This window comes from Drosophila kikkawai, chromosome X (assembly GCF_030179895.1).
Source record: "Drosophila kikkawai strain 14028-0561.14 chromosome X, DkikHiC1v2, whole genome shotgun sequence".
NCBI classification, from domain to species: Eukaryota; Metazoa; Arthropoda; class Insecta; order Diptera; family Drosophilidae; genus Drosophila; species Drosophila kikkawai.
Window position 1 is genome coordinate 16,051,367 of NC_091733.1, and position 24,509 is coordinate 16,075,875.

The window sequence follows — 24,509 nt, forward strand, 5'->3', positions numbered from 1 at the left end:
AACGTTGCAGCTGGCAAACTTTTTTCGGCTACCAAAAAAAAATCATAAAATGAAGGAAACACAACCCCACCAAATGTGTGTCTGTGTATGTATAAAATGTGACTGGGGACTGGTGTTCAGAGAGTGTGCCGGAGGGCCAACAAAAACCCCCTCCGGTGGGTTGTTCCTGGTCATCACCAATGCCGCCTGTCAGCAATTAAAAGTACAGATCCAACTTATTGCTCTCCATTTGCGACATTAAAAATGCCCTTCCGGCCATATCTATTTTATATTTATTAATATTAATATTTTGGAATATTTCTAGGCTATAGTGTTGTTCTTAATAAATCAAGAACACTTCTTTAAAATGGATCAAAACAAAAAGATAAGTGAGAATACTAACGAGCAGGGAATCGAGGAACTACCACCGTCTGACGAGAAGGACTCTGGTTCCGATGAACCCCAAGAGCCGCCACGAGGGATCCGACGAGCTCGTAGGTAAGCCTTCCGATCCTTCATGCGACTTTCGTAGATTTGTTTATGTAGCGCCGTCTTCAACCTGCTTTATAAGTACGAGTTTTCACGAGATTTCCTCGCCGCTTTTGTTGGGTGTCTCAGGTACATTTGCAGACTCTGTAAATGTGGTAGTGGAAGTGACATTCACACAGATTCGCTTTTGCAATATTTTCTTGCAGTCTCACTGATGAATTTTTGGCCAACATTCGCAGTTCTCTTGACCAGAGTGTGGAAGAACCGAAGGAGAAATCCAGCAAAGGCAATTACATCCCCTGTTGTGGCAGAGGAAGAAGAACCCGGCGTGTGTACTCTTCCTAAAGTTGAAGAAAATAGCGATGAGGACCATGAGGATGATCGCGATCAGTTAGATGACGACGAGGAAACCGAGGAAATCGAGGCCTCCGAGGAGGAAATCGAGGAAAACGAAGCCTCCGATGACGATCCAGAGTCTGAAATTGAAGACTCAGCTGACTCTGACAACAATGCTTTAGGACTTTTTATAGATAAATTATACGACTAATTTTACAATCTCATTTAATTACATGAGTAAACACTTAAGGCTTTCCCTTTAAATGGAATTCCCGTGTGAGGAGTATATCCCTTCGAATTCTAGATTCAGGTGCCACAAACTCCCACCTTCTTCATGATGAACTTGGAAAGTGAGGTTGTCCCTCTACTGTTGCTCTTTTTCAAGTGATTAGCCTACATTTTTATGGTAGAGTATATAGATAAAAGGACCCTCCCCCAAAGATCTGACGCCTTGTCGCTGGATGAGTCCTGCGGCCGACTCTGACAATACCCAAAAAGCTACCCAAAAGCGAACAAAATACGACCACGACAAGGACTATGTGTGGAGAGGAGTGGAGGCGTCGTCTGACTCTTGACCGCGGGCGCAATTTTCTGTTGACCAAAATGCAGGGCAACAACAAAACGTGACAAAAAACGTGACCCAAAGTTTTTTCGGGGTTACGTTACGCAAAAAAAAAAAAGGAGAAAAATTAGGAAACTGCTGTGGGAGGACTGGGAGAAGCTGCGGTCTTTTGTGGCGGCTTTTGTGTCTGCTAACAAATTTCAATAAATTACAGTTACATTTGCCAAAGTCAGGCGGAGTGGCCTTGGGAGGCTGGCTGCCACCCACTTTACCCCCTTTTTTTGTCGTGTTGTACCCTTTGTGTCTGCGAATGGCGACTGCATAATTCAATTTGTGTTAAAGTTTTGTGAGTGCGTGGCGGGGAATTTTAGAAGCCGCCAAAGGGGTGGGCCTAACCCCTCATTACACACACCAGCACCAGCCAAAGGGACCAACTAATGCGGCACATAATTCAAACCAAAAATGCCAGAGAAAATGGAGCTGGAAAGAAGAAATTGGTTGCTAGTTGCGGGTGGTCGGGGCGGTCAGGGCGGTCAGGGGTTAATGGTCAAGTGGACACCGAAAAAGCGGAAGTGGACAAACGGCGATTGCAGACGGAAGCCGTGATTCTAATTGCAATGTGAATGGGAATGTAGGAAGTAGTAGTAGTTTTTTTTCAAATTTTTTTTTAAATTTATTTTATTTCCTGCTGCTGGGCATATTATTTATGGAGAAACTTCTACAATAATTCCAACGATTTGCATAATTTTTAAATATTTTTTAAATAAATAGAAGAAATCGATAAAGGAAAGGAGTTCTTTAGGGGAAAATCTTACGATTTAGGAAGGAATCTTTAGCTGTCTGATAGAAGAGTTCTCTTATTCATAATTTTTTGAATAGATAATAATTGAATAGAATAGAATTATTTACCACAAGAAATCTATGTGCAATCAAAGTTTTTTAGGGGGAAAGCTTAGGGATATCATTTTACAAGAAATATGTATTTCACTATCTCACAGATTTTTCTTGTTCCACATTTTTTTTTCACTCTTGAAACTCTTTAGTTAATTTTATCAATATAAAATTAAAGTTATTTCAAAGGAAATCCTTGAGTAAATCCATCTAAAACACAACTATTTTAATTTTCCTCGCTCCTAGTCTCTTTATTTTTAATTTTTTTAATTTCTTAAATAAATTTATTTTATTTTTTAATAATAACCCCATGAAATCAATGAACTATCCGAGTTCCCTAGAGGTAAACCTTAAGGATATCCTTAGCCTGACAACCTCGTAGATTTTCCTCGATTCTATGGCCAAGTAACTGTATCTTTGAGCATTGATCTGGCTTCCAACCAACGTATTTCTTTCTTGGCCAACCGAAAATCGTGTGCCGGCTATAAATCAGGCAGGGACAGGGACATGGGGCTGGCTGGCTGGTTAAGGGGGAAAAGCGGGTCTGGTGGTTGCGGAAAAGCGACTGATTACGTGGTTCAAAATCAGGACCCGGCCAAAAACGAAACTAACGATTTTACGCTACATTTGCTGCTCGTAGGAAGTGGGTAGGAAGGGCGACGAAAGGGGGGAAAGGACATTGTCTGACCATAACCCCAGGGCCATTGTTGTTGCCATTGTTATTGTTGTTGTTGTTGTTGTTGCTGGACATATTACATAGTTGAGTGCATTTATTTATTTGCTTGTATGTCAACCTGTTTGGCTCCCCTTTCGTTGGCTGCCCATTTCAATTTGTCCCAAGAAAAATAAGGGGGAAAAGGGGAAAAAGGCGGACCAACAAAAAAAAAAAAAGAAAATCAAGCTGGACAGGAAGCAGCACCCAAAACTGACCCCATTGATCCTGGCCAAGTTCCTGATTAACTTATTATGCTCATTTGATTGCTCGATTTAATTTGCCATTTCTTTGCCAGGACTCTTTCTTTTCATCTCATTCAATTTTTCTTTCTTATTCTTTTTTTTTGGGTTGAAATGTTTTTCCTTTTTTTGCTGAATTTTCTTTTGCTGAGTTTTCTGGGCCTTTTCATTGTTGTTTGCGGGTCTCTAAATTCATTTTGCATTGTCCGAGAAAATTTAATTTCCAAAATTAATTTTCATTTTTACATATATGAAATTGCCTGGGCTACTAACACTATTGTGTATGCTTTGATTTGATTTTAAAATTTTAATTTCATATTTCACATATACATTTATATAAATTTCGTTGCTTTTGCTGATTGCAAAAATTCTTTTGTCAATTTTTGCAGAAGGACATCTTTTGTCAATTGAAAAATGGAAAACAGAGCAGGGCTAAAAATTGATTGTTATTTTGTATTTCAAATTAAATTTTAAATATTTTAGATGTTTATTCTTAAATGAAGCTCCATGAAAATCTATTTATTTAACAATTTCTTTAAAGTTTATTTGATTGAATTAAAGGTTCCTCCTATAAATATTTATTTTTATATTTACATATATTTTAATATTTAATATTAAGACTTTGTTTCAATTTGGAGTCTGAATTTCAGGCGAAACGACGATCTCTAGTGTTTATAATTACCTACTATATATTACCCTTTAAACAATGGCAAGCACTCAACCGCTGTTGTTTTTCTGATATTTTTTGTTGTATTGGTTTTTTATGCATTGCGTAAATCAAATGCTGATTAAGTGCGATTTTTCGCGCATAAATTAAATCAGAATTATTGGGCGACAACAAGAAGCAGCGTTTGTCAGCGCCCACGCTCTGTGGTTTGGGCCATTGCGAATTGGTTACGGCCAGGCCAATTCGATGCAATTCGGACCAATTCGTTGCCATGGCAGCCGTAAGGACCGCAGGCCAGGACGAGGGAAGAGCAGAGTGCGAGGAGGGGGGCTTTATTATAGCCAGTAGTTGTAGCTGTATGCGTAAGCCGATTGATTTCATTGGTGTTGCCTACTTTCAGGCGAAGAAACAGCCATTATAATTTCATATTTTTAAATGGATTTTATTTCATTTTTAATTGAATATTATCTTTAATAATAAAATGTACCTTTTTGTTAAAATAAATTCCCAAAATAATATGCTAATTTATGTAGAATAACCTAGAAATAATATTAATTTCCCATATTAAATATTATATATATTTCAGTATATATAGTGTACCTACTGATCTAATCAATTTTTGTCACTAATGCTTATTATTTCCCATAGGCTTTATTTTGTTGGTCGGTTTTTGATTTTATTTTGCGTGATTTTCAATCGGTGGCGGTGCAACATGGCGTATGCTTATCAAATTAAAGAATTACCCGCCTCTACAATGGGCTCCTTCCTGCCCCTTTTTCCAATCCGGTGAGGCTTCCCCGATTTCCCGGAGCCTATGCGGTTGCAATAAATGATAATCGTGCCCGGGACCCCCCGCTTTTATGTGGAGGAGAGGCCTTGTCGCTTCCTTTTTGATGGTCGCTGCGGCTGCGTTGACCAAAAGTCGTAAATTCCGTTGTTGCCATTTGCCGCAGAAAAACAGCAGAGGGGGTGGGGAGCTGTGTGGGGGGTGGTTGGTGGCAGCAACAATGCAAACAATGCCACAAATGCACAAAATACCCTTCCCAACCGCCTGCCACCGGCGTCGTCGTCCTCGTCCACCGCTCAACGTTCGACATAATTAAAAGCGCGCGCCGTTTACGCAATTAATGAACTCTCGCCAAATTAGGCTGCGGCAGAGCGCAGACAAGCAAAATGGCCAGGACACAGGGACAGAGGCAGCAGCGGCAGTGGCAGGAGCCAAATGATAGAGGGAAAGGGGAGCGACAGGGAGTCGAGTCGAGTCCACTGAACGAAGCACAAAAACAAGCAGATAAAACGAAAGTTTATGTTAAAATTATTGAATTAAAGTTTAAATTAAACTTTAATTATCACAGAAATTTCTAGATTTTTATACGTTTAGGTAAAGTTAAGTTTTTAAAACGCTTTAAAATATGCTTAAAAATATGCTATGATATTTTTAGGTACAAAATTTGGTGTTTTTATTTTTATATTTTATAAATAAATTAAGTTTATAATGTCCTATTAACTGCACACTTGGAAAAGATAAATTATAATGATTTTTAAAATTTTTAAATTATTATTTTTTTTTAATTACAATTAATTTAATGAAATATGCAATTAATTTTATATAATTACTTACTTTTATTTGTTAAAAAATAAAATCCAATTAAATAGAATAAAATCCAGTACATTAAATAATAAAATTACTTCTGCTGTCAACTAATTTTCTCTCTGTGCACAAACGCACTCACACAAAGACACAGGGCTTGTGGTATTCGCGGTCGACGCGGGCGATGGCAATGGAGCTGCATAAACCGCGCCGCTTTTTGCCGCATTGCAGGAGGCGAACCTTTGTTGCACAAAATGTGAGGCGGCTGGCGGCAAAGGGTGCGCTTCCACGTTCCCAGTAAAAGCCAAAAGGGATCTCGGGGGCAGGGGCCACTGGAGTCTCCGTCCCAAACGACCAACCGGTAGCCGCATTAATGGCCGCCAGTAAAACATCACCTAAGCCTTGTCACCACTTCTCCTGCCACACATACAAAGACATTCCCCAGGAGAAAACGTTTAAATTATAAATTGCTTTGATTTAAAATATTTTTAGCAAATTCCTTTCTTCTTCATAATGAATTTGGAAAGTGCTAACCCATTTAGCGGTTTTCCCTCTACTGTTGCTCTTTTTCAAGTGATTAGCCTACATTTTTATGGTAGAGTATATAGATTAAAGGATCCTCCCCCAAAGATCTGACGCCTTGTCGCTGGATGAGTCCTGCGGCCGACTCTGACAATACCCAAAAAGCTACCCAAAAGCGAACAAAATACGACCACGACAAGGACTATGTGTGGAGAGGAGTGGAGGCGTCGTCTGACTCTTGACCGCGGGCGCAATTTTTCGTTGACCAAAATGCAGGGCAACAACAAAACGTGACAAAAAACGTGACCCAAAGTTTTTTCGGGGTTACGTTACGCAAAAAAAGGAGAAAAATTAGGAAACTGCGGTCTTTTGTGGCGGCTTTTGTGTCTGCTAACAAATTTCAATAAATTACAGTTCATTTGCCAAAGTCAGGCGGCTGCCTGAAGGACTCCCACCCCAATTTACCCAATATTTTCTTATTTCCCTTATCATTCAAATATAATAAAATAGTTATTGCAGAGTTCCACTTTCCCTCTTTTTTAAGAGATTCAATTAATAACTAGTATAACCCGCTTCCAATAATTAAAAACAATAGTTATGTTTGTCTTCCTTTACCAATCACTGGTTCAATTATTTTTATTTTATTCATATTTTCCATTGTTGTTTCAACCAAACAGAAAAAACACAGAGAAAAGGTAAACTAAAATGTCATACTTCAATTCCATTTAATATTTCATCTTCTCACTTTTCATACTTACAATTAGGCGAAAAAAAAAATGTATCACTATATTTATATTGTTGTTTTCTGCTTATGTTGTTTACTTCAAATGTACATCAGTTTTACATTACGTTTATGAAGTGAAGAAAAAAAAAGAGCTAGAGCGGTGGGGGAGGAACAAAACCAAGGGAATCGCGGAACATAAAAGTTAATAAATAAGAGAGAAAGAAAAAAAAGAGCATAATAATATGTAAATATGCATAATTGAAATGCCGGGCAATAAAACAAAACGATTCACTCGTTTCAATTGTTTAAATTTCCTTTTTCTCGGCGGGCGTTTGAGTTTGCGTCGCCGTCGCAGTGGAAGTTGTCGGCGAGAGTTTGGAGCCACTCGACAGATCCAAATCACTGGCGCTGTTCTGTAATGAAGCGAAAGCAGAGACCAGAAAAAAAAATATATAAATAGGTGGGTAATATCTCAGGTACATTATGATGGCTAAATCGACTTGCCTGGTGATGCTAATTTAGAACAAATCTTAATAATTATTAAAAAGTTAGTTCCTAATTTATTCGAAAGCTAAAACCATAATTTTTCTTTTTTTAATTAAAATCTCCAGAGTTTCAGATGCAAATGACCGTTATAAGATTTTAAAGAATTACGCTTAGAAAGCTGCTTGATGACCAACTCCTTGAATTTTGAAACAAATGTATAATACACAGAATTTAAATGTAATTTAAAACGATATTTAAACAAAGTTAAGGCTAGGCTCAAGTATTCTTTCTATATTCCTCAATGGCCAGCGTAACTAGTCTGTTGACTGCGATCTGTGACAATGATGACATGATGCGAACTCCATTTCCAATCAATCCATTCTTCATGAGACGCAGCTGCATAATACTCCACTCCCCGCCTGCCTGTATCCTTACCTTCATCTCTTGGCGAAGCTTCATCGACTTGCCCATGCTCTGCAGGCGGTAGCGCTCCTTGGCCCTCTCCCGTATCTTTTCCGGCACCACCCACAGCGTGGTGGCCATATTGCCAACGAACAGCAACAGGAACAGGCCGGCCATTACGGACACATGCCAGGGCGCCTCCGGGCTATTGGCCAGCTTGTAGAGTGTCCAGGCATTGTACGCCTGGAATCCATAGCCAATGAAAAGGAAGGGCAGCAGGAAGCTCAGACCGCGCCACATCCACGAGTGGAAACCCTCGATGGTGATGTCCATGTTGTGACGCTCCCCGAGGGCCTTAAGCCGGTAGAGCAGGCCTTTCTGGTAGCCGAATTGCAGGTATTGGACGATGCCTGCCAAGTGGTAGATGGAAATGGTAGATGAAAATCGGAATGCAACATTATTTCAATTTTTCTGACTAGAAAACATGTAATGAATGAAGAATACAACGGATCAACTCACTGATGTAGACATTGAAGTACATAAACTGCATTCGAAAGATCTGCCAATGCTCGCCCTGGGGCCAAACCAGTAGGACGCCGGCGGCTACCGTTGAGATGAAGTGGTGGGCCCGCCACCAGCCCTTGATCCTGGAGCCGTTCACCTTTAGGATGGACTCGCGGATCGTTAGGGTACAGTAGTACCATACCAGCAGGAATATGAAGGCCAGCTCCAGGGCTCTAAGTGCAAAGAAAATAAGCAAAATAAAAAGAAAAAATAAAAAACGGAAAATGGGGAAAAATGGAGAACGGACTTTGGGCCCCCCACTCACCTGTAGTTGAATATCAAATTGAAGAAGGCCATTATCAGTCCAATTACGTTGAGTATTAATTTAAACTTTTCATAGTCATCTTTATAGCGAACTTTGTCGTTTCTGTTGAGAATCGAGACATTCACATCGCCCAAGATAATCTGCAAAGGGAGACAAGGGAAGAGAAGGAGAGATAGAGAGAGGGGAAAGAGAGTGGAGAGGTCACAAGTGGAATTCAGTGGGCGGACCAGGTCAACTCGGAGTCCAGTCGAGTCAACTTCAAGTCTCAAGTCCATAACAAGACGCGCAAATTGTCGCGCAGGAAAGAACTTTTTACTTTACTTATTTCCAGTTTCCACTTGGCCAAAAGTTTTCATTTTTTTTAAGAGCAGGAAAAGGAGCAGGAGCAGGAGGAGGATAGCCTGTGAAAAACTGAACTCACCTGCAAGTAGCGGCCGGATTTTGCTGGCAAGGATTGCTCAATCTCGTGCAGTTGAGCCTTTCGCTTCAAGGTCATCTTTTGCAGTTCATCGACCTTTTCCCTGTCCTCTGCCGGAATGGGACCCTTGGATCTGGAATAGTTAGTAAATAAATACTTGAATAATTTCCTCAAAATAAGGCTTAATACTATGGAAATTGAAATTTCTGTAATTATATTTCAATTTGAATTAACTTTGTTTACAGTTTTCTGACCTTTGTACAAATAGTTTTAAAGAAAATATAAAAAATACCACCTCCTAAATCATTATAGAACTCCTATGAAATAGATTAGATAATACAAGATCCAAACTACCGGTATCCCTATCAGTGGACACATATTTTCTCAATCAGTTTACCAAGAATATAATGACATTTAGACTTTGTTCTATATAATGTTTATTGTTTTATTGATTGGGGTGCTTGTTCTTACTTTTGCAACAATTTTTTTATGTAATTTATTCCCATGTAATTATTTGTTTATTGACCGAGAAAACCTAATAGGAAACCCACTAGCTGGAAGACCAATTTTCAGCGTCAAAGTTCAATTTAGATGTACATAATTTATGGCCAAAGTGGGCGGGGTTTATGGGGCGTATATATATGTAGACGAATATGTGGTCAATTAACGGTCGCCATAAACGATGGGTTCCACTACATCTATATGGCGCTTCATAAGGTAGATTTATAATGGCACGACGGTCATTTATCAGGTCGCTGGTACATTTCATGTTTTATTTTTAAACACCCTCTAATACCCCTTTGAAAACCGACAGTAAGATAAGGTCGGGGCCCCAAAAACCAAACCGAATCGAACAAAAATCGAGCCACAGCGATACGGCATACATATGTATGTATTACCAAAGGCAATCCGACAAAGTGGTCCGATTATAATAGTTTCCGCTCGATTTGCCTATAAGAATATGGGATGATGACTGGACAATCTTTTCGAGATTATGTCCCCTAAGATAATGGGAAATTTCCGTGGCATTAAAAGTTTAAGTACCAAAATTTTAATAGTACGATTAAGATTGTGATTTTGGGAATTTAATTTAATTTTATATAATTTAAAAACAGTTGCTAGTAATTATATGCTTAATAGTAAAAAAAAAAACAAATTTTCAACCAAATTGTAAGTAGTTGCTTAATCTTTTTGTTAAATATTCAAGGTAAACCCTAAAACTTACAACTTTTACTACTTAAAAGTGCCCTTGTGAACCATGTGTACTATAATATCTGTCCCCTACCGACAACACTGTAATTACGATTACCTGAAATATATAGACAGTAATATCCATACAAAATCGCGCTTACCCAACTCTATTTGATCATTAGCGGGGGACAACAAAAAAATACATATTTGAGTGACCAGTGAAGCTTTTCAACTGAAAACGATGATGCTAAAATGCATTTGGTTGGTTGACACACTCGGACAATTTTTTCGGCAAATACAAACAGTTCAAGGCACACGCATTTCCGCAGATTGCACTTAGAAAAATACTATTAATAATATTTGAAGTAATTATATTAAATATATAATTAAGATCGCTAGTAAAGTAACTTGATTTTAAGAAAATATATGTATTAAGGAGACAGAAAATAGCAATTTTGGTTAAAATTTTAATGTCAATTTTAATTAAGTAAAGCTGTGAAATAATATAAATATTAAAATAAAAATTTTGTAAGAAAATAAAATTAATAAATAAAATAATAATAAATAAATATATTAAAATAAATAAAAAGCTCTCAAAATATGGTATTTTTAGGGTTTAATAATTTTTTGAGAGTATTTCAACCTTGAATATAATTAAAAATTGTTTTTTTCTTGCCAAGTGTACGGAAGCAACAGTAGCAAACAGGTAGTAACTACCGAGCACTTGCAAAGTCTCAATTAAAATTCATTTGACTCTGCTAAAAAGACAACAAAGAATACAACAAGCAAACAAACACAAAAATAACAAATCCAACAGGTTTTTCTGAGCATCTCGCGGGGTCAGCGATAACAAAATGGAAATCGCTTGATTTAAGCTATTACTCTGCGGATTGCATAATTTAGGAATATATGTATAAATGTATACGACTGACTAAAGGTCATGTAGTTCATCAAACGCTTGCAACGTGACGACAGCAAACACGCGACCGTTAAATAAACAACAAAAATTGAGACAATAAACTCGCGAGCTAAATCATTTTTATATAAATAATAAACAAACAAACAAACAAGCGAATAGGCGCCTAATAAAAGTGTCAAGAATCAGATGTTTCATCATCATCGGCATGCACAATGTATTGAGTATTTATTTATATAGCCCACATCCGAACCGAGATGAGTGAGGGTTTAAAAAACCTCGCAGAAAGCAAACAAAAAACAAAACAAACACAACTAAAAAATAAAAACAAAAATAAATAAAAATAATGCAAAGCTCAAATCTGAAGAGCAAGCACAATGGGTCAAAGTTGAGAGGCAAATATATATTTATATATTTATTTATAAATTCATCAGCTGTTAAATCAGCTGTTTAAGAAGATTTGACAAGATCATAATTTTGCCTTTTTAATTTTTTTTCTCTAATAAAAGAATCTTTTTTTGTGTTACAAAATATTATCCAGTACTTATATAGCATTTAAAGTAGCTAAAAATATCCAGTTTGTATTTTATTAAATTACTTTATTATTGTTAAGCATACATTTACGAAATTGTATGTACAATTAATTATAAATTATTCACCAACAAATTAAAATCTATGTGAAAATATGTAACTTTTAAACAAATAAATAATATCTCAATAAAAAAGAGTAAATAAAGCTCATTTTACTAAATTAGATTTTATGTCTAACTTTGCCCCACTGTGCACATACAATTGTATTATTGTATTTGCCTGGATTGCGTGTTGCCCTCTGTGACTGTGACTGGATCTGTGTCGGTGTCTGGGCCTGTGATTGCCGCTTACCGGTAAGTGTGCGAGTGTGTGCACCTGTGTGTAATTATGGCAGAGGGTCAAGGACAGCCGGTAAGCTGGTGGTCAGCTGTTTGGTTTTTAAAAGAATTCATATTTCATTCCAAAATACTTTTAACCCTTGAGGTTAACAATTAAAAATCTATGCTAAATATACATAAATAGAAAAATTGCTAAGAAGTAAAGAGTATTTGGCATTCAAGCTCGAAAGGGGAATGAATAAATTTGACCCGGCTCGCTCACATAGCGTTTAATTTTCAGTGGGCTATAAAAAGTCAGTAGTTTTTTTTATACATTTTTGTTTTTCACGAGCGTATCGCCCGAATAGGTATTTTTTTTTTAATGAGTGGCGGCCAATAAAACCCAGAACCCGGAGAGTAGTACACCTGGAAAAATATATAAGCGGAGAACAAAGTCTGGGGGCTTTGAGTTTATCAAAAGTTTTATCATCGCCCAATGAAAACAGTTGTAAAAACACTAAAACACCGTTGTTCCCAACCGATCCAGCCTGTTCTGCTTTGGACTCCTGATAAGGACTGATTACCGCCTGACTAATTGCCACAAGCAAGACTTGTGTTACCCCCGTCTCCCTCCCGCTTATCAAAGCAAGTGCTCGAGTGCTGAAATGCGTGTGTTTGTCCGATTAGACTGCTCTAATTGATTGAAGTCAAATTCCAAAGGCGCACATACAGACAATTCGATTGGCGAGGGAAAAATGCCCCCGATTTCCAAGGTGTTGTTTGCGATATACAGTTGAATATGCCGCTGTGCAAAGATCGCTTTAATAATAATAAAGCAATATTCCTATAGCTACCATTGGAAATTCGAGAAATTCAAGAATAACCCTGAAAGGGGTGCGACGATCGCTTATGCAATTCTCAAGATTCTGAAAAATTCGGGGTTGGTGACCCTTCTTCTGGTACTCACTGTCGCAGAGATGCCGTTATCTGGTTCATGCGATACCGCTGATGCTTGATCTCGTTGAAGCATATTTGTTGGTGGCTGTGCAGCTGTTCCAGCAGCTCGATGTACCGCCTGTTGCAGCTCTGAAAGCGAAATCAAATATATACAATAATGCCTGAGGGGTGGGAATTTTAATTTGGGTAAATAAAAGCCAGTCGGAAAGCACTTAGGCACTATAAGGACAGGGCTTAGATTCAGGGCGTTTCATCTCAGGTTTGCCATGGTGGTTACTAGAATACTCTTAAGTACATTTATATTTCGAGAGTTTGTTAAAAGTCTAAACGAAGTACAAAGTTTAATACATTTTATTTAATATTAACTATAACAATTTGTTATCTTTATTTTTTTCCCGCAAGTAAGTTTACTAAAATATTCCGTGCAAGGCATTGAGTTTAGTTAGGGATCTGATGATCTTTAGGAATATTTTTGTTGATTTTTTTGACAGAATATATATTCAAATAATTATTTTCCTATAAACTTTAGCAATGTTATTTGTTAAAGAAACATTTCTTTATTTTTTAAATATATAAAAAATTATAAAATCATGTAAGAATAGTAATACAACTGATTAAAATATTTAAGAATTGTGATACAGAAAATATACAAAATTTACAGTATTAATTAAAAGGAAAGGGTATTCGGCGTACGCCTTATTCAGACTCAAAAATTGCTGGCGAATTTTGAGCAGCTGTTTTTTTTCTCTTTCAAGGTGAAAGCGACATAAATATATATGTACATACCTATATGCATGGATATTTATGTACGTATTTGAGTGTGTTTACGCTTATTTTTGGTGACTTTGGCTTTGTTTTGGACTTTCTTATAGTTTTTCAATATCACACTCACCTCCAATTCGGCATACTCCTTGTTGAGCTCCTCCCATTCATTTTTCAGCGAATCGATATTCATTATTATTGTTTATAGCGGCTTTTCCTGCCGTCCACGCTTTTTGAATCGCCTTTTCCCCGATGTACTTTGTTCAACTTTTTCCGTTTAATTTATTTAATTTTACGTTGTTTTTGTTGTTGTATGCAACAGCTGGCAAAGAAGAAGAGAAGGAGGGGAGACTTTGAGGTTAGGAAAGCGACCGGTGAAAAATCAATTCAATTGTAGTAAGTGCGCGAATTTGTTATTGTCAATTTCCCAACTTCAGTTACACACAGCCACACACACACGCACACCCGCACAACAGATATTTCTCTATCGCAGCCACACACACACACACGTTGCCACGTTCAACGCAAAACATTAACAAAAAAAAGAACAACGCTTTAAATAACAACAACCGTAATTTGGTTTTGCACTTGGAAAATTGACGAGCAAAAGCAAGCAAAAAAACAAAAGGAAAACCTTAATTATTGCCGCGCGTTTTGTTGTTCGTTAAATTGTGTTTTTTGTTTGCTTTCGGCTTCTCTTAAATTCTTTAAAAATACATTTATCCCGCTGGTTGAGCAACGTTTGTTCGTTCTTTTCGTTCCGTTTCGTATTTTCTTGAGCAAAATGCAAAAAGCAGGGGGCGGAAAGGTGGTGAGGAGGGGAGAGACGTGGCGACGAGAGAACAACCGACGACTGCTGCCGACGACTAATATTTTGTTATTAACTATTTCCGTTGCACTTTTGTTTTAAATACTTTGGCACAAACGCACAAAATACAACACAAAAAACCGAAAACAACAAAAAACAACACACACGCGCTCTCTCTCTCTCTCTCAGAAGCGGCAAACGGCGAGCCAAAAGCCAACGACAAACGCAAAGAGAGAGCGGCAGAGAGCAGCGTTTGCGAACTAGTTCCATCTGGTTCACATATTAAAACTAAGTTTAATTTAACTACATATACAAATTTGAATTAAATATTTATTTTTGCTGATTTAATAAATAATAAAGCAATATTTTTACTAATAATATTTAGCGTAGAATTAATTTAGAACTCACCTCTAACAAAACAATAAACATATATATTTACCGCTTTGAACTGGATCGTTCGGAACCAAACTGCTCAGCGCAATCACCTGAGCAGAATCGAGAGCGTGCTTTTTTTTTGTTTTTGTAAAAAAGAGAACGAACTAAGAAATGGTGAGTTTTCGCAGAGAGGTGAATTCCTTTGGTGTGTGTGTGGTGTGTTCGCAAAGAGCGCCAAGTTGAAAATTAAGTTCAAATATTTTTTTTTTTTGTTATAGAAAAATATATACACACGTCGTCTAGTTTGAAATAAGTTGCTTTTGATTTTGACACAGAAATATTGAGTGTGTTGATACAACTCTAATTCCCTATATGGGAAAATATATAACAAATCATGTCGCAATTAATTGACAAAATGGCATTATATTTGATTTTGTGTGGGGGTAAACAATAAACACAATAGTAATTATGGTATTAAAAAAAAACACATTAACTATGATGCTGGTGCGGCGCCTACTCCTACTCCTTGCGCCTGGCCCGGAGCCTCAGGGCCAGATAGGCGAATCCCCGGAAGCCCACAATGAGAATGGCCAGACCCACATAGTCCAGCGGCAGATCGGCGGCCGAGAAGTTGAGGGTCTCCAGGATGACCTTGCCGGAACTGGGACACGTGGTGTTCGAGGAGGTGCAACTGATCTCCCCCGGCTCAACGTCCGCCCACTGGTTGATCAGGAGGCCCTCGTTGGCATACCGGAACCAGGACAGATACGACAGCCACTTGAGGTAGACCGGGACCGAGCCCGAGTTCAGGAAGAAGCCGCCGAACAGCAGGAAGGGTATAATCACCGGCGGACCCACCGACAAGGCCATCGAGGTCGAGGAGCTGGCGCAGGATATCAAGTAGCCAAAGGAGGTGGACACGTTCGCCACCAGGGTCACCAGGGCCAGGCAGTTGAAGAAGTGCAGCACACCGGCCCGTAAGCCGATCATTGGATAAGCGATGGCCGTAAAAACCAGCGGTACGGTGAGGAAAAGCGGCAGTTCGGCGATGGTTTTGCCCAGGAAGTACGTGTCGCAGCGGTAGAGGCGACTTCGGGCCTCTCGCATGAACACAGGCAGTTCGGAGGTGAACACCTGTTAATTGAGGTAAATAATATATTAACAATATGTTTATACAGGTATTCATCATTCAATTACTCACATTAATCGTGGCAAAAACATTCTGGAAGGTCATGTTGGTCAGGAAAAGGAAAATGGCTCCATTGATATTCATCACGCCCACTTGCGTCAGTTGTTGGCCCAAAAAGATCAAGCCAATCAAGATGGCCACCATCTGCAAGGATAATTTATAACTTAGACCCCTTGGCATATTTATCAGGTATTTTATTAGCTTAACGTCATTCGATACATTAAAAATCATAAAATTAAGCGAAAAACTAATAAACTAAAATTAAAGAAGTTCAATTAGATGATGGATATTTGCTTATAATTTAAGCTTTTAAATTTAATTCTAAATATTTATTTCTTAATATTTTTATCATTTTAAAAGCGGAAATAAATCTTCAAATAAATTTTAAGGAATTGTATTTTCCTTTTCAAGAGCATCTAATATTCCTCATATCCCTCCCCGCCGCCGCCACTCACCGTTGTCTGGATGAGCCGCACTTTGACGAGCAGCGGCTCCTTGAGCACCGACAGCCAGGATCGCCACAGGACGGCACGGAACTGCATAAACCAGGTGGCCTTGTAGGTGAAGCCGTTCTCTGGCTGCTCCAGCGGCTGCTGAAGGCTCTTGGTGGCCAGAAGCTGCTCCATGTCCCGGGCCACCTTGCTGATGGCAAAGTTATCGCAGATTTTGGCAATTCTCTCCCGGGATTCGATCTCCCGGCCGGGAACCACGGCCAAAACCTGAACGTAAAAGTCTGCCGGATTGTAGTTCGTGGGACACTGAGCTCCGACGCTGAAAAAATAAATATTTTAATATTATTTACAAGAATTTAAAGGGTCCTGAAGGACTACTTACTAGGAGAAAAAGTCCACGGCCTCGCTAGGCGTTCCCAAGAAGGCCACCCTGCCCTCGGCCATCAGGAGAATCTTATCGAAGAGCTCAAACAGCTCGGAGGAGGGCTGGTGAATGGTCAGGATGACGGTTTTACCCTTCTGCGACAGCTTCTTCAGCACCTGGACCACGCTGTGGGCAGTGAAGGAATCCAGTCCGGAGGTGGGCTCATCGCAGATTAGCAACGGCGGATCGGTGAGGGCCTCCGAGGCGAAGGCCAGGCGTTTTCTCTCGCCACCGGACAAGCCCTTGACCCTCCCCGGCACCCCAATGATCGTGTGCTGGCACTTGCTCAGCGATAGCTCCTGGATCACCTGATCCACGCGGGCCACACGTTGCTTATAGCTGAGATGCCTGGGCATCCGGACCATGGCCTGAAAGATCAGGTGCTCTCGGGCAGTGAGCGAGCCAATGAATAAATCGTCCTGCTGGACATAGGCGCACCTCGCCTGCATTTCCTTAGCATCCACCGGCTGGCCATTGAGGAGTCGCATTCCCGAGGGCGAGACCTGAATACCCTGCGGCGATCGAAAGGCCAAAGCATTGAGAAGCGTGGTCTTTCCGGCTCCAGAACTGCCCATCACGGCCAGCAATTCACCGGGATAGGCCACTCCGCAAACTGAAATCGAAGAGGAAGAAGGAGTCGGGAATGGGGGAATATATATAGGGATTTATCTGTTATGTAAACATAAAGTTTACACATCTAATTAAGCTCACCGTTCTTCAGCAGATGCTTCCTGGGCGCCGGGATGTGTCGTTCGTTGCAGAAGAGGCCTCGCGTCCGGTTGACCAGCTGCCGCCAGCCGGAACCCGGCTGGTTGACAGCCCCAAAAATGTCCAGGTTATGCCAGGCATAGGTGAGATTCTCTGCCAGCTGGCCATTGGTAGATCCGGATCCAGGGCCATCCGGTGGACTGGGTGGGCGCAGAGTGCCATAGTTCTTTGCCTGCCCATAGCCCTGGCCAATGCAGCTTTGCGAAGCCCCACCGCCTTCACCCTGAGGAGGAGATTTGGAATAAATAAAATTCAATAAACGTAGAATGGTTACACTTAAAAAAAAAATCAAATGTCAAAGGAAATTGTTAGAAATGTTTGAAATGTGTTAGACTTTGAAATATTTCTTTGTTGTTTTTCCTTTTAATAATTCTTAATTTAAATATTTTATTATTTATTTAAATTCCCTAAAAACTTTTTATTTGCAGTGTTTCCTAAAAAGGTTGCGAAGAGAAAAGTTTTTAATTTCACGGCGTTCGTCCATAAAAATGAAGGCGTTTGTGCATAAATCTTGGCGAGCCTGGCTAATCCCTGCGCCTGCTTCTATCCCCAATCCCTTACCCACTTTCCCACCCGCCGTGTCCCTTTTTCTCGGCGGCTACCCATCTGTTTAATAAAAATGCCCAAAGTCCCGGAGTAGGCGAGGCCTATTTAAAATGTGCAAATTAGGGCAGGCCATAAGCCGCAGCCGGCTGGCGGCCTTGAGGAGGAGTCGGAGTCCAGGCAGGATGTCCTTCTGGGCTCACCATGTTGCCACTTCATAAGACAATTGCGAGTGTAAATCGCCGGCATCTTCGGCTTTTGTTTTTGGTGGGCTTTGAGCCAACCATCAGCTTTGTTTTTATTAAATATAAAACTTTAAGGACACTTGGCCATATAAATGAGCCGGAATCCTTATGAATGAGTTGAGCAAAGTGCGTATTTTGGGGCCCTTTCGAGTAGTTTGCCATCAGTGCAATGAATATTTACTAGCGGAAAGTGGCACAATTCACTCAATTTACGACTGGGATTTGTGTTTGGAGTGTATTTTCTAGGCTTACGATATTTATCGATGTTTTCTTACAACTTGGGAAATTGTAAAATTGCTTGCTTTTTATGTGTTATTCCTTTTCATATTGCTATATTTGGGATTACTTAATAGTAAATGTTAGCAAGCTTGTTTTTTTAAAAGGTTCTTAAACAATGTCGACACAATATCGATATTTTCGATAAACAAAGATAACAGCTACTCTGACAGCGCCACTCCATCTTTAATCACAAGTTAATCGCTAAAAGTCAGCTCAAGCCAAAGTCGATGGCGGATTAGGAGGCCCCACCCCCCAAGGGGAGGGAGTGATGGCGGCGATTGCCAAACCCACTTCGTCGGCCCGCCAGCTTTCCGCCCAGGTGGGGCTTCCCTTTCATAAAGCCGGTAACCGAAGACGCTTGCGGTAGGGTCCACTTACCCACTCCCCCGCAGATATTTTCATTTTCATTTTCATAAACAATTTTCTGTTTTCCATTTGTGGGGTTTCCTACCATCGCATCGGCCTGCGGCCAAAGCATAAATAACAGGGATCCACTAATTGGCGTCCAGGCAAAATATACACTCCGTTTCACTTGAATAGCACACAAAAATTTTCATAATTACTTGTTCATCTCTCAGCAACTGCTTGATCTAATGCAATAATTGTTGCTGTTTTATTTTCGTCATATTATATACTCGCTTCCAACAAAAAATGGAAGTCTGAAAATGTACCGTTTAAATGTACTGTAATTTTCTTTTCAAATTGCTTCAATAACTTGCACCTTTTTTGTTTCACTTGAATAGCACATTTTAGATTACGTGTCATTTCAGCAGCCAAGGAGATTGAATCAAAAACTTTTTTTGATTAATTAATGAATGTTAAACATAGTTTAATCATTTTGTACAATTATGGGTCTTGGAACGTCACTAAGTCACAAAGAACAGATCCAAATACAAAGCTATATTGATTGTGACCTTTCTGTAGCTAATATAGCGAAAAAAAATTGGAAGAAGCAGAAAAGTCGTATATAATTTTATATAGAACAAACAAAACTATGGAAAAAATATGAAAGGTCGCAAAAGTTGTGTTCTTTGCGACACAGATAAGCGTGCGATTCTGCGGGAAGCCTCAAATTCCCATGACTCTGTGAGCAAAATAAGGGAAAAGCAGGTGTTGACGCGAGCAAAACTACTGTTTGGCGAGTTATTTCGAAAGCTAAACATCTAAAACGTTTGAAACTTAAAAAAAAACCACCGCTTAACCCCAAACGAAAGGAAGCACGGTTGACCTTTTGCCGCGTCAATATGTCATGGTGTAACGAGCGGGAGCGCGTAGTGTTTTCTGATGAAAAAAGTTCAATTTGGAGGGGCCAGATGGCTGCAATTATTATTTTCATGATCTGAGGAAAGAGACGCATCAATTGGAGCGTTTACATAGTCGAGTAGGCGGAGTTATGGTTTGGGGAGCCATATCTTACTATGGGACTTGTGAGCTCCAATTCTTATCCTCAAACATGAACGCAAAAGCGTATCTAAACTTCCTTGAAAATTCTTTTCCACCATTGGAAAATTTTTTCAATAAATTGCCTTGGACATTCCAGCACGAAAATGCGCCAATACATATTGCAGGTGTTGTAAAATCTTTTTTAAAATATAAAAATGTTGAAACTCTGAACTGGCCACCATACTCGCCGGATCTGAATATAATTGAAAATGTTTGGGGATGGCTGGCCAGAAAGGTTTATGGGTCTGGCAAGCAATTTTCAACAAAAGAAGAACTAATTGACGCCATTCAGAGGGCCTGGGCTAAAATATCCTTAGACTACATTAAAAGTCTATATGTTTCGATGCCCAACAGGATCTACCAGGTTTTATTGAATAAAGGAGGCTCAACCCATTACTAAATTAACAAATATATATGTATTAATAATCACTATTGAATAAAAACACATTTCCTAATATTTAAGTTCGTTAAATATACTTTAAAACAAAAATGTGCTATTCATGTGAAACAAAATTGTTGTGCAATTTTTTAAGTTTTTATGTTTTTTTTGTTAACATTTATTAATTGTTAATTTAATTTAAGTTTTGTTACTTTTTTTATATTTAAAATTGATTACACTATAAATAGAAACCTAAACATCAGCGAGTTTTCTTTTTGGTTAAAAGATTTTAAGATTTGAAATTGCATAAAAAAGTGTGCTATTCAAGCGAAACGCAGTGTATATAACAAAAAAAAAAAAAAACTTACAAAAAATGAAAGGAGAAATATGTACAAAAAAAAGAAGACAAAATTATGGCCACAATATGGAAAACATTTTATCCGCCGCGCTGCTCTCATAATAATTTGTATAAATAATCATAAAAAATTAAGCAAAAAATGCTAGCAGTGAGGAAAGCAAAATCCGTAGCAGGAGAGCCAAATAAAAAAAAAGCTGACATTCAATAAGAGCCAGGAGAAAATATTAAGAAATAATGTCCACCTAGTACTCAGCGCCTTTGGCTTGTAGCTACAGTAAACTCTGGAGTTAGAGGAAATATTTCTTATGCTTCAAAATTTATGCAGAAATTTTAAATATTGATTTGGATAATTATAATAAAATATATAATAATAATAGATATATATTTTGAAAGTTTTATAGTAAATATTTAATAAATTAACAACTGAATTAATACAAGTAATATTTATCTTTTTGAATTTATAATTTGTTTACATTTATTTTGGAGCTAAATGGTATAAGAAAAATAACCTGGCTAATTTTTATATATTTTTTTCTATTTATAATAAATTTATTTAAAATTTTTTATTTTATTTCAAACCCTGTTCTTTAAAACCTATTCTCCACTGTACTTATGCTGCGCTGCTTTTGCCACTGATTCTTCTAGAATCTCCTGTCCAGTTTTTGGGCTGACTTTTGCTTACAAAAAAAATATAAATAATAATAAAAACAAGAAAGGAAGCTAACTTCGGCACGCCGAAGTTTGTATACCCTTGCAGATATTATTTCATTACATTTTACCTATACTTATTATGTTGAGAGTTTGACAGTTACAGTTTTACATTCCCAGTTTTACATTTTCCCTACACCTACCGATCGGTTTATATGGCAGCTATATGATATAGTTGTCCGATTTTTATGAAATTTATACCAAAATTCTAGAACAATAAAAAAAGCCTATATCTCAGAGTAGATACAAATACGTTGAAAAACAACGAAGCTATAATTTTTTTCCTATTAATTTCCCGATCGTTCGTATGGCAGCTATATCATATAGTCGTCCGATTTTCATAAAATTTTTACCAAAATTTAGAAATAATATAAAATGGCCATATCTAAAAAATGGTGCAAAAATATTGAAAAACAGCAAAGTTATAATTTTTTTCTACAAATTTATCGGACATTTGTATGGCAGCTATATGATATAGTCGTCCGATCCGGCCCGTTCCGACATATATAGCAGTGAGAGTATATAGAAGACTATATGCAAAGTTTCATTCAGATAGCTTTTAAACTGAGGGACTAGTTTGCGTAGAAACGGACAGGTGGACAGACGGACAGACGGACAGACGGACAGACGGACAGACGGACAGACGGACATGGCTAGATCGACTCGGCTGTTGATGCTGATCAAAAATATATATACTTTTTAGGGTCGGAAACGTCTACTTCACTGCGTTGCAAACTTCTGACTGAAATTATAATACCCTGCAAGGGTATAAAAATCGGTTGACGTCGCGAGGTGGACGCGAAAAAATGTAATATCCGTTACGGGCTCAGAAAGAGAAAGAGAAAGAGAGAGATAGAGAAAGAGAAAGGGAGAAAGAGGGAAACAGCTGGGTGCAAAAGAGATGGACGGCAACGCCAAGACTCAGACCTGGCAAAAAATTGTTTTCACAACAAATGAGGCCGAAAAATGTTATTAAAAAGTTTCCTTCTCCCAATCCGCCGCCCCCACCGCCCCACCGCCCCACCCACTGCCTCCTCCTCCTCCTCTGTTGGGTTCTTATCTCCGTCTTCGGTTTATTCTCTTACTTTTTCCCCCCCTTGTATTCCTTGTTGCCAAAGATGCTACATTTCATATTTATTTAATTTTTTTCGCTTACTTCTTACTTTGCGTGCTATTTTTGAATTACTTATGAAGGAATTCTGGATGCTGGAGCGAAAGAGATGGGGCGATAGAGTGCGTTTTCCACGCCAGATGGCGCTTCGACAGGCGGCAGGACGAAGGAGCTGCCAGAAATGTTTTTTGATGAACTTGACAAATTGAAATGACTGAATGAAGAAGCGACTCAATTTGTTGTGTTTCCTCTCTTATATATTTTTTTTATTTTGTATTTTCATTTTAATTTGGTCGAGTGTGCCAGTGAGTGGCTAATGAGTGCACTCGAAAGTCATTCACAATGATGGTAACAAAACACAGGGGCAGCCGTAAAATTATTCAGTGCAAGCCTTTAAATAAATTCCCCAAAACAATGAATAAAATTTGGATAGATTTATAAATTAAGTTCACAGACAATGGCATTTAAGGCATTCAATATTATTATAAGAATAAAAAATGTTAAAAATATTTCTAAAATAATTATGGTTAGTATTAAACCTTAGAGAATATTTTATTTTACATTTTACGTGTCAAGCATTATTTTTGAGGCGTTTTTGAGGAACACCCTGGAGTCTGAGGGTTATACCTTAGTTATACAAGGTGACAAGTTGTCATACAAAACTATAGTATAAAGGCAAATAGAAGATATCAGAGGCTGAACCCAAAGCGTGGGTCTAGTCAAATAATGACCCAGATAAGACCAGATTGTACAACATCAAGCAGTGATCTCTTCAGAGGCAGATACAGATACAGATACAGAAACAGATACAGATATAGATACAGTTTCAGAAACAGAAACAGATACGGTATCTTGTCTGCCTCTGACACTCAGTAATGTTGTTTGGCCAACTTAAGCCGATAGATAGATAATCCAGACTGCCTTCCCCACACCTCTTCTAATGTTTGGCTATGCTTCAGTGGGTATTTTCGTTGAGTGTATCTTTTTATTTAAGCTTTAAAATTTAGAAAATAAAAAAGTAAAATAATGAATAATTTCCAAATAGAACATTATACCAAAAATAATAAAATAACTAAAGATTTATTGTAATTTTTGTATAAGCAGTAAAGATCTAGACATCATTTTTGTATTTTCAAAATAATGTAAAATTTAATTTAATTTTAATTTAATTTTTATAATGATTTAAATATCAACAAAAAAAGTTCTTAAATTACACAGCACATGCCTTTTTTTCCCGAGTATTTTATTTATTTATTTATTCTTGCGCAATTTGCGGTTATGACTGTTCTCACGATCCGAAACCAATTGGTTATGGTGCAATCGCATAGCCATAGCTTCCGACAGTTAATACTCACATTATTCAAATGCTCAGCGGATGGATGTTTGCTGCCCCCGCGGATTAACAACTCCTGATCCTCTTGGCCCATCGTCGATCTGTTCCCGATCTGTTCCCGATCTTTTCCTGGTCTTCTGGCTTTTTTCCCCTTTTCCAAAAGATTCTCCCAAGGGCACTCGAAAAAAATTACGGCAGTGTTATTTTATGTCTTGAATTGTTGGAGTAAACCGTTCGGAGCCTCGTCACGAAACCGCTGGCAAAATGCAACTGAAGGCGGACATTGACGCTGGTTAATGCGAACAACAGTGCCTAGAAAGAGACGGAACGGTGGCCCAGAGTAAGAGATGGGGAGAACCACAACACAGACTTTGAGTGAAATGACGTTTTTGAGTGAAAGGGAGAGATAATAGAAGGAATTATCAGAGGGTGGCACTCGGTGTACCCTAGAATGGGGTGATCTTGCTTCTAGAGAAAATGTATTTTAAGCTTTTTTTTAATTTTAAAAATATTTATTTAAGTTTCATTCATTTAAAAAAGTATATCTTTAACTAAGACTTATATATTTAC

The 24,509-nt window shown here is 38.4% G+C and overlaps 2 protein-coding genes across 7 annotated transcripts; both read right to left on the reverse strand.

The window, feature by feature from the left end:
• Positions 1-6,699: 6,699 nt before the first annotated feature.
• On the reverse strand, positions 6,700-14,988 carry LOC108080130 (transmembrane protein 120 homolog). Of its 6 annotated transcripts, XM_017174762.3 has the most exons (8): positions 14,242-14,399; positions 13,655-13,846; positions 12,773-12,891; positions 8,854-8,983; positions 8,433-8,572; positions 8,123-8,340; positions 7,637-8,013; positions 6,700-7,128 (listed from the first exon to the last, which is right to left on the reverse strand). In XM_017174762.3, exons 2-8 carry the CDS (start codon positions 13,715-13,717, stop codon positions 7,021-7,023), a joined length of 1,155 nt encoding a protein of 384 aa, XP_017030251.1. In that variant the 5' UTR covers positions 13,718-13,846; positions 14,242-14,399; the 3' UTR covers positions 6,700-7,020. The 6 variants fall into 6 exon arrangements, with proteins under 6 accessions (XP_017030251.1, XP_070144143.1, XP_070144142.1 ...); XM_070288042.1 differs by lacking the exons at positions 6,700-7,128; positions 14,242-14,399 and adding an exon at positions 14,772-14,988 and having other exon boundaries at positions 7,296-8,013; XM_070288041.1 differs by lacking the exons at positions 6,700-7,128; positions 14,242-14,399 and adding an exon at positions 14,741-14,988 and having other exon boundaries at positions 7,296-8,013.
• A 141-nt stretch (positions 14,989-15,129) lies between these two features.
• w (eye pigment precursor family transporter white) lies at positions 15,130-24,201 on the reverse strand. Its single transcript, XM_017174759.3, has 6 exons — positions 23,962-24,201; positions 17,484-17,763; positions 16,731-17,385; positions 16,352-16,667; positions 15,909-16,040; positions 15,130-15,841 (listed from the first exon to the last, which is right to left on the reverse strand). The coding sequence occupies exons 1-6, from the start codon at positions 24,031-24,033 to the stop codon at positions 15,227-15,229; spliced, it is 2,070 nt and encodes a 689-aa protein (XP_017030248.1). The 5' UTR covers positions 24,034-24,201; the 3' UTR covers positions 15,130-15,226.
• Between the last annotated feature and the right edge of the window lie 308 nt (positions 24,202-24,509).